An 11,323-nucleotide genomic window follows, 5' to 3' on the forward strand; every position below is an offset into this window, starting at 1 on the left:
TAATCTTAGTTGTTGAAAATATAGGAAGTGGGTGAGTGGATGGTTAAAAAAGTGTGCATGTGTGGGGGAGTGGGGTACTGTTCTGATCTGCCAGGTCATAGGTAAACTGTCGATATTTCCACTTTCAATTTGTGATCACAAACTGAGGGATTGCAAAAATGTTTTATTACGGTAATATAAGAGAAATTATTCAGTATTTTCCAAAGGCAGGAGGTTAAATAACAGCAAATAAAACTAGTCTTGATCAAATGCAGGTGAATGAGCAAATCTCAGCAACTAGTTCACAGAGGGACTGGAATTTTGCTCAGTGTTTTTTGTGAATGTGATCTGGTCACAGGAGTAACAAAATGTCGTGATTGACAGTATAACGCTTATTTGAACAAACTTCATTAATAGATGCACTTTAACAAACTTTTGACAAGGTATTGGTATTGTGCTGAGGAACTCATAAAAAAAATGAGTCTATCACTTTCCTGAAGGCTCGCACAAAGCAAGCCAGCTGAAAACCTTCTGTGAATGTAATTACAGCAAACTATGTGGTACTGGTTCAATAAATACTTAAATAGATGAGCAGTGATGAATATTGGTATTTTCAGTGAATGCATGACAAACTGGGTTCAACATTATCAAGAATGATTTGATATGATTAGATCAATGAATGCAATACCTATTGGTCTCCAAATGCATAGTCTTTTATATTTCAAATTGATCATGAGCTTATGCATGGAGAGAAGAAACACAACCAATGAAAAGTTCTTAGAGAACAAATATTCATAGAAGGTTACCAGTTGATCAGTTAAATTGAATGCAAATGTGACATCATTGTTGACTATCATCATAACTATGTACAGCAGAGTGTTCGTCCATTGCAGCCTATCTTGCATGTCAAACAGGTCATTAGCTTGCTGCCAATAATTCAACAAGATGTTACATTTGGTAATATAGTTTAGTCAGTTTGTCACATAAATAGACTGTGCATAGTAGAATTGGGTGAAATTGATGGATTTCAGCATTTACTTTCAAACACAGAAATTGATACTTTGATTACAATCCACATTCACAACATTGGCCAAAAATAGAAGACAATAAATACAAGATTGATGAAGGAAACAAAGCAGAATTTGCTTGAAAACCACCTTATATAATTCATATCCAAATTAATAAAAACCACCTTAACTTGATCTAATATAAGTAGTCAAATTTCCCCCAAACCACGCCATACCATCTCACATTAAAAAAGTGTCATTTGGGACAATGTAGTAAATATGTATAAAAACATACAGTGATTAGTACAACTGTACAGTTTAGAGTAGACATGATGCTCGAATCCCCACAGCAATATGGGATTCAGTACTGTTTTTTGTCTTATTTATACTATGAAATATATAACACTATACTTTGAATACTGTGTGAACTCAGATGCCTGTGGATAGATTGCTAGCTTGTCATTATAGCTACTTAATGTAAGTCCTAATTGTAACAGCCACAGACAATTTTATGATTTTTTTGTCTTATTCATCTATGTTATTAAATATCTATCTATATTGGTGTGTATGCATGTGTGTGTGTGTATAGTTTTTGCATTTGTTTTACAAGATTCTTAGTGTGAAATCATGCTGAAACAGATGTACCTTATGGAGAATAATTTTGTCATTAAAACACAGGCATTGGTTTTATTTTACTTTTTATCATTATTTTTTTTTAATCACTCAGTTAAACATTTGGTTGACTAATTTCTTGGTCAATCAACCAGACAGTTTGCCAGAATCCTTTTATCACCATTTGTGATGTCTACACTGCTGTGTCCTTGTTACTGTATGTCTATTGTGCATACATACATACATACACATAACATAAACACTACTCAGAGGGAAGAAAGAAACAAAACCTGTTTTAACTCTAAATAAAAAAAAAACACATTAAAATCAAATTTTCTTGTGAATTTTTCTGTAAGTTTTTTCCTGTGATTTTTTCCATGCATGATCCAAAATTTTGATGCTTTAGGGGAAAAAATTGAAGAGCATCAACACTGTATACATTGTTATATATACTATAAGATGCACTTATCTATCTACTTACAGCTCTAGTATATCATCAACATTACCATTTACCAGCATCAAACGAGTAAGTACATCTTGATTTTCATATTTTACATCAAGAATAGATTGCTGGCATTTAGACCAACATCACCCTTGATTAGGCAGACACATGGTTGAAGAAATTCTTCCATAATCATTCTCTCTTTTTTTAGGGAGAATTTATCTTGGGACTACATTATCTGTTGTATCCTTCAGACCTTAAATCTGAAACAGAAATTTTTCAGAGTACTTGGCAGTCTGATTCAATAAAATTTAATACAATTTACAATACATATCAACAGTTAGCCACCACCAAGCAAGCTTGCTTGGTGAGGAAAGTTGTTAAAAACCAGCAGGAACCCCCTACCCAGTATCTGCCAAAATACTAATAAATCCAGTGTAAGGTCATTGACTGTCTAGCAATAGCACAGGAACTTAGGAATTCTGGATTTGTGTTTGCCATGTTGTAAGATCACTGGGAGTAAGGTACACCATAGTTTTTGTTTTAGCATGTATCTAGAAGGCACTACTGTGTTGGCAGTACAAAACTGGCAGTACAACTAGGTAAGCTGTCTGGGTTCAGCAGTCCTGGAAAGCAGCCAGACTAGGAAAAGGATTACACCAAGCTTAAAACTCTGAGTGCCTGTGACTGAGGGAGTTAACCCCAAGAATAAATTGGGTTGGAAGAGAACTTATGACCTAAAGATGCAATGAAATGCCAGTTGTGTCTGAGACTCCCAATCCTCAGCCATGAGAATGGGAATATTCATTCAGTAATTCATTATTGACAAAATTCTTGGGTTCAGTTAGGATTTAAAGTTAGAGTTGAGTTTAACCCTTTAACATTTAAACCAGCCATACCTAGCCTAAATATTCTACCTGTTTTATGTTCAAACTGGTCAGATCTGGCCTCTCACATCTACCTTACAATGTCAAACTGAAAGTTAACAATCACATCATTGAAATCTTGAGATAAAGCATGATTCAGACTCACCCAACAAAAGCTATGAGATAAAGCATGATTCATTCGAAACAGTTTGACTAAGTATGTATTACATTTGACAGAGTAATCTGAACACTAAAGGGTCAAAGTTTGGTTCAGCTTAAGGTTGCTCATAAGTGGAATGCTTTTGTTGATAGAAATAGAAAAAAAATCTGATAACCCCAAAAAGCAGGAAAGGGTGTAACTATCTCTTCTCAGTGTTATTCCTCGATTCAAAAAGGATAATGGCATATCACCTGTCAATTACCATTCACGCCGGTCTCACTTAATGTATTGTCAAACTGACGGGAGTCTTATGTCAGAGACTCTGGAACTTCTGGACTTCTTATAACCTTATTTAACCCTCACGGTTTTGTTTTTCATCAGCAACTCCAGCTACTCTAGCCATTTCGTCAAATTTCTTGAAGATTCCACCTGAATTACAGATAGTGGTTCATGGATGGATGCTATCGATCTTGACTATGCCAAAGCCTAGAATCTTGTACTGCATAAATGACTCATGGTGAAGCTTTCTGCTATGGGTGTGGAGGCTAATTGGTTGATGTCCTTCATTGTCAGTCAAAGAAAAGGTAGTCATTGTACTAGGACAACATACTGCACATTCAGAAATGACATCTGGTATCCAGCTGGGATCTGTTCTAGGCTCTCTTATTTGTTGCATACAATAATGAAATATATGCCAATGATGATGATGAAGCATGTTACTGTGTTGAAATACAGACATTACACTAGCTTGCAATAAAAAGAATGGATCTTGTATGCTACAGACCTTTTCTGCAATCTGACCTGAAGTCAATGCAGCAATGGACTGCTAACTGATAGCTCAAGCTGGCTGTAGACAAGTACGCCACTGTACATTTAAGGAGAAAAAAACCCAGAATTTATCTCCTCCCTCCACATCATCAACCTTAAGAAGTCTACTGGTGAACATGACTTAAGATTTATTGTCAATAATAATCTGCATTGAATGAACCACGATTGTAAAATCAAGAAAAAGACTGAAGGTGCATGACTCATTTAGACCTTTGTCAGGCACTCACCAGCTATTTAAAGCTCTATATGGGTTTTTCCACACCTTTGCATCTCCTGTCTGGAATCCCTATCTTGTCCAGTATATTGATCTGCTGGAACCTGTCCAGAGACATGTAACCAGACAGACACCTTCTGTCAGTCATTAAACATATCTTCTCCAGGGATCAGGCATCGATACATAAAAGTTTGCTGTCTAGTGGCTGACTTGGTAGATGTCTACAAGATTAATGACCCTCTTTCCAACAACTTTGACCACCTTTTTGAATTCAATACATCGTACCACCCACGGACATGCTTATAAAATCAAAACACAGTCCAGCACCCATGACTTTTGGAAACATTTTTTTCATGTTCAGAAATGTTGAAGTATGGAATAAACTCCCTACATCTATTGTTAACTGTTAGGGCACTACATCCTTTAAAACTCTTAACTTTCCAGAATTCACCAACACTACTCATGACATGCCTAGTTATCCTTACTTTTTATGACACTTTTAATGTTCACTTTAATCTTTTTCTGTGTTTTATTTTGTGTACTGTGCATGTACTTCTAGTTTTTATAGCCATCTTGGATCTATTTCAAAACGGGGGCACCAGCTTTCATTTATGTTTTATGTAGTGTTTTTGGTACCGAAAGACTTTCAAACTGCGTATACTTATCTATTTTGTGTTATAGAACAGAAAAAAATTTTTGTATTCAAATTTATTTCATGTAAAAAATTGTCTTATTTTGATAATTTCTACCAATCACTGACATCTATTCAGTTGAAAACAGTTAGCGCTGTAACGGTGTGTATCGTATTAATCCCCTAACCCTAACCCTAACCCTAACTAGACTGTTAACCCTAACCCTAAAACTAACCCTAACTCTAGAATCCGAACTCTAAAATTGTTACACACATAGATACGCACAGCGTAATTTATTATATAAACAATATATGCGTATAAATTACGATTAAACCGGATGAAATATGTCACAGGGAATAACATTTTTATGACCGCCCAGCAGTAACTCTATTCAGCTGAATAGACGTCAGTGATTGGTTGAAATTACAGAAATACGACAACTTTAACATGGAATAACTTGCGATGTACGTTTTTTTGTTAAGAAGACTAAGAGTAAAAGATGTTTTATACGACACATTCTACCAGTGTCCCAAGTTTCAAAGTGTTTCGTTAGTGTTTCGTTAAGAAAATACTGGTGCCCCCGTTTTGAAATAGATCCGCCATCTTTCTTTACTTGAATTATATGCCTGTTTGTCTCCTTTTTTAACCTTTTCTGATAAGTTGAAGTGAATCTGTATAGAATAAGCTCAGATTTGTTATGTCTAGTGAACAGGAATTTGAACATTTAAATCTACATATTTGCATAAAACTGATGTCTTGTTTGTTTTCCTCTTTTTATCAGAGAGACTTGAAGTTTGAGTCCAGGCAGTATTTGTTGTCTGAAAAATTACTTGTTGATGTTGACATCAAGTTTAAGAAACGAAGCCCTTCAGAAGAGTTCAAAATAAAGAATATTTCTCAAGAGAGCTACAGTAAGCATGATGTCAGTGATGATAATGATTGCCATGATGATGGTGATAGTATAAAAAACAAAAAGAATAACTGTCATAGTCGGGCATCGAATGAGCCACACAAATTAAGGTAAATTATTTAATAAACATTTTTTCTAATTTTTTTTTTTAGTAAACCCAGGAAGATATAAGATATACTAGAGCTAAAATAATGAAAACATTTGATTTTATTCATCCAATTTAGTAGGATGACACAAAAATCACTTGCAATTATTTCATTCCTCTCATGGCAATATACACTGATTTTACTCTATAATGTCCAATTTTACCTAAAGGGAACATTCTACAGAGAAATAGGCATGTTATTACCAGTAATGTTGTATATGTGAATGCAAATACATAGAGATGTAACACATCAAACAACTATTATTAATGATAACTGTATCACAGCATCGACTAGAAAATTGGATGTTGTTATTCACCACTGGTCATGATACACTTGCTTGCATTGTAGCTTTCAAATGATGCCACCCCTGCCAATTAGGTGGGGAAGCCAACATCCCCCCTGAATAGAATGCCAGTCTCATTTACAGCTGAGTGAACTGGAGCAATGTGAAGTGAAGTATTTTGCTCAAGAACACAATGCACTGCTGGTTTGGGAATCAAAACCATGAGCTTTTAATCATGAGTGCAGTTTTGAAGGGAGGGGCTTAATCGATATCAATGACTCCAACATTTGACTAGTGCTTAATTTTATTGATCTCAGAAGGATGAAAGGGAAAATTGACCTTGGTGGATAGTGCTAGAACAAATATAAGTTCCAAATTTTGGCACAAGGCTAGAAATTTCAGGAGAGGGGCTAAATTAATTACATCAACCCCAGTGCTTGACTGGTACATATTTTATTGACTTCAAAAGGATGAAAGGTAAAGTTGACCCTGGCAGAATTTGAACTCAGAATGTAAGGGCGGACAAAATTCTACTAAGCATTTTGCCTAGTGTGCTAACTATTCTGCCAGCTTGCAGCCTTTAGGGCTGGAACAAATATCACAAAGCATTTTCGTCTAATGTTCCTATGGTAAATGTTCTAATGATTTGGTCAATCCACGGATGTCATTTCCTAAATTATATATCATAATGTGTGATGTTGATTGTATTAGTAATCAACACTGGTTGTAGTAACATCACTTCCCTTGTATCTTTTTTATTCCTGGATGAACATAAACACTTATTCTATCACTGCTCTCTTGCTGCAGAATACAAGGGAGGGAGAGAGAGGCAGACAGAGAAATTGTCAAACAAAATTAGAGTTCAAACAGCTTTTTGAAAGTAGTGCTATAGATAGCAATGGTGAGGAATACATTCCACCTCCCAGTAAAAGTGAAAGCTTTTTGCAAGATTGAATTGAATTACTCACAAGCTTTGACTTTTGCTGAAGTTTTGAATTCCCTATCTCCTCATTCAGTGCATTACCTTGTACTAAGTGAGTCATATTGCACCCCCCACCAATCTAAATATCTGAAAAATACAGATATCAGTTCAGGAATAGAGGAAAGGTAAAAATTCTACATCCAAAATAATTTATATATCTGGCAGTGTACTAAAATTATTTCAGAGTAAACTTAATTTAAAAACGAATTTTTATTACCAACCGTGTTCATTGTAATGCATCAAGCTAGTGAGGGAGCCTCTTAGCAGTTGCTTCAACCTGCTAGAAATAATAGCCAAATTTTCCTCATCACACCATGTTGTCTTGAAAAAAAATATGGAAGGGTCAGAATTTATGAATACTTTTGATTATAAGTCTTCCCAAATGCCTTTTAATTAACATGAGAGATGACTGGGCTAAACAACATTATAATGGGAATTTTATCTTTCATCTTGTTTCAGTCATTGGACTGCAGCCATGCTAGAGCACTGTCTTGATCGGTTTTAGTCAGACAGATTGCTCCCTCCAACACTTAGTTCTTATTTTAAAGTCTGATACTTATTCTATTAGTCTCTTTTGCCAAACTGCTAAGTTACAGGGATGTAAATAAACCAACACCAGTTATTAAGTGGTGGGGTGGGGTGGAAGCAAACACACATACACACACAAAGTTTCCATTGACCAAATTCACTCACAAGGCATTGGTTGTTTATTTATTTCCTTCAAATATTGAAGTCTTAACTGAGTTTATTTTCCTTTTTACCTTTTTTAGAGATTGTGCCTTCTGTCGCAAGAATGGTGAACAGAAACAATTTTATACCACACACAGCCTTAAGGATCAGAAAGGAAATGTGACATGCCCTGTCCTGCAGAAATACGTCTGTCCCAGTTGTGGTGCCACCGGTCTTACAGCACACACAAAATTGTACTGTCCCTATGAAAAGCATTACATATCACCAGTGGTCAGCCACTTAACTCCACGGATGAGCTCAGGGAAAAGACGCACAAAATTCCAGTTATAACCTGCATATCCTTTTTTCTTCGCAATGATGGAAACATTTCTGCTTTTATGATCGTCAGACTTGACCGTAGCACTCAATGTCATAGTCACCATTGAGTCAATAAGGAAATTTCAATGGAATTAGTTGCTCAACTTATTGGAAACAGTAATTCAGTCTTCCTTATAACACATCCTTGCCATCTTAGAAAAAGAGAAAGAACACATGGGATATTGTAGTCTAAGATACAATATGTGAAATTAAGATGAGCACCAGAGCTGTTTTAGCAGCATTATAGTTTCCTCGGCAAATCATAGCACTGAGATCTACAGTATTTAACTGCAAGCCACAGAATATATGAATCAGAATTGGGTCTCTAGAATCTTGAGGATCCCAGCCTGCTCATACCTGATGAGCATGACAGAAAACCACAGACCTAATTTATTGTACTTACATTATTGAATACTTTTGTTTTTTAAAGCGTCATTAGACATTTGCTGGTCCTTTATTTTTTAATTGATAATTAAGCATTAAAAGATAAAACTGTTTTATGTTAACGATTAAATATAAAATAAACAATCGAGATTAGGAAGCATTACAACACACACTGAAAGTATTTTTTACTTGAAAATCTGGGAAAGACTTCCGTCCCCTCGCATTTCTCCGAAATTTATTTATTAAAAAAATTTTTTTTTTGTCAAAACCCCCGTTTTCAGATACGGAGGTTCGGGAAAATTGCCCGAAATCGGCATTGTTAATTCCCCACCTCCCAATTCTTCAATTTTTACTTTTTCCCCCAACACTAACCCTAACCCTAAAACCACAGCCCTAAAACCCTAACCCTAACCGAACCTACAGAAATGTTATGAAATTTTTGTCCGAATCATAATGTCCGTATTTTTCCGCATATTTAGAAAAAAATAAAAATAAATTCTTAAAAAAAAAAATTTTACAAAAATGTTTGGAAATTTTTTTCAGGATCATAATCTCCATATTTTTCCGCATATTTTGAAAAAAACATTCTGAAAAAAAAAAAAAAAAGAAGGAAATGGGGGTGGGAGTGGTAATTTAAAAATGCCGATTTTTTTTTTGCAGATTCGTATTCCCCGTAACCGAAAAGTGGGGTTTGTGTCGGAAAAAAAAAAAAAATTAAATTTAAAAAAAGGGGGTATTTTTTGGGAGGGACGGGCGGAAGTCTTGCCAAAATCGGCAAAAACCTGGTCAGGGTTAGCGACAAATTACTGTTTCAATAAGGTGTCATCCAACCCATACAAGCATGGTAAAAGCAGACGTAAAAACGGTGATGCATCCAACACTATGACATCCAGTTTTTTAATCTTAGCATTATTTTTTAAAATTTATCTTCAACACTAATTATTAATAATTAATAGATAAAGGATCAGCAAAGTTCCAATTATTCTTTCGCAAAAATATTCAATAATAATGGAAGTAAAATAAATGATGGGACTCATAGTGTACTGCAGTACAAAAAAAAAAAAAAGGGTCTTTTATAGGACCTTACTTGTTCCAACCCACACGGTTCCTGCCTCTAGAAATATAAAAGATACTTAGACGATAAATACTACAGCATCTTTATAAAATATTATCGTATCTCAACCAACCTGGAAATAAATGTGATCCTTATGTTACGATATAGCTGTGACATAAGGTTGGGTCGCCAGTTTGCTCACTCAGTACGACCCATTAAAACATGACATAACATAATTCTAGATTTGTCATATCTTCTGAGTCTACGAATGGGACTAATCGCGAGAAGCTTTTTAAAATAATCTATTATCGATTCATTGTTTATTTCTAAGTTGTTGTGTGAGAAAGAGAGAGAAAAAAAAGGAAGAAAAGAAAAGAAAAAAAAAAAAACTTCTTTGGAAGAAGCGGTGAATTTCTGGCCAGCTAAATACTGCAACGCAATTTCAGAACTGATTTTATTTTAGTCATGTCGCTTTTATACGTTCTAAATATTACCATGGTTTCAAGTTCAAATTCAACAGATGGCTGTGTGGTTAAGAAGTTAGCTTCGCAATTAAATTGATTTAGACTTGATCCTACAGCGCGGCGCTTTGGATAATTATTTTCTACTAGTCACGAGCCAACCTAATTCTTGTCAATGAAATTGTGTAAACGAAAACCTTTGAAAGTCCGTCTTAGTTTTCTTGTACTTGGATAGTAAACTTAAACTGCAGTTTTGATTTAACACGAACTCAGTTTTAGCGTGACATTAACAGAATCCACTCTGTTAGAATCATTTGGATCAGAGTTTGAAATAACTTTCTCAGTTCTTTCATTAGGCATAAATGTCGTTGTTACATGTATGAAATAGCAAAGTCAAATCTATCCACTAACGCACCCTCCTATATATAATAAAATCTCTATTCGTCATTCACATAAACCCAAACTCCCATCAGTGTTGTGTTTATTAATACTGAACAAACCACGTTTGTGGCTACATGTTGACGGCTGTTCAAGATCTGAACTAACCTCACAAATCTATTTTAAATAAACTTTCTCATTTAATTCACTCAAACTAACCATTTTTCTTTGTTTATTAGAGAGAGCTTGAGAAAGAGAGAGAGAGAGAGAAAGAGAGAGAGAAAGAGAGAGAAAGAGAGAGAGTATTTTTGTTTTCAATTATGGATGAAAATTTCAAAACACAAATTGCGTGAAGAAAGCCTAGGTCTGAGCAGCCGATTTACGGGTATGAATGTTAGCAACACCACACATTATGTGTGTATGTATTGGTTTGTTTGTTACAGTGTAGCCATTATTTCAAAGATCTAAAGACCGCTTGGCCGTGTCGAATTTATAGCTACACTGGATCAAATAAAGGTGCCGAAAATTGTAGTGATGTGTCTGTCGACAGCAAAATGTTATAAACATACGCACATACTAACACACATGTTTGGAAAGTGGGCGGAGTTTAGTGTCAAGTCGCTGTTCAACGTTAAATCGAGAGGGTTTGTTATAATTTCTTTGAATGACCCCGTCATTGTTGTTGTTGAGTTCGGCGTTGAAGACGTAACGGAGGTATAAACACCACCAATTTGCGAGGCTGTAGGTGGTGTGGCGTGGCGTGGAAGTATAGCTGACTCAATTGCTTTCACCTCTTTACTCGAATTTTATCGAACCAATTAAAGGGAGCCTCTATGCGCCCTCAATCTGCTAGAAATAGCAGTCAAATCTCGTCAACTGCACCCTACCCTCTTAAAACAGAAAGGATAGTTAAGACAATGTCCTAGATTCGAAAAAAG

The 11,323-nt window shown here is 35.3% G+C and overlaps 1 protein-coding gene across 1 annotated transcript in view; it reads left to right on the plus strand.

Moving 5' to 3' along the window:
- The window catches only part of LOC106880931 (uncharacterized), a 9,360-nt gene extending 168 nt beyond the window's left edge, over nucleotides 1-9,192 (plus strand). Inside the window, exons 2-4 of the mRNA XM_052968108.1 lie at nucleotides 2,082-2,124; nucleotides 5,522-5,760; nucleotides 7,832-9,192. Coding sequence (XP_052824068.1) covers nucleotides 2,082-2,124; nucleotides 5,522-5,760; nucleotides 7,832-8,081 — 532 coding nt within the window. The 3' untranslated portion in view covers nucleotides 8,082-9,192. The remainder of the gene's footprint in view (nucleotides 1-2,081; nucleotides 2,125-5,521; nucleotides 5,761-7,831) is intronic.
- Nucleotides 9,193-11,323: the final 2,131 nt, after the last annotated feature.

Source organism: Octopus bimaculoides, chromosome 5 (assembly GCF_001194135.2).
Source record: "Octopus bimaculoides isolate UCB-OBI-ISO-001 chromosome 5, ASM119413v2, whole genome shotgun sequence".
Classification (NCBI taxonomy): Eukaryota; Metazoa; Mollusca; class Cephalopoda; order Octopoda; family Octopodidae; genus Octopus; species Octopus bimaculoides.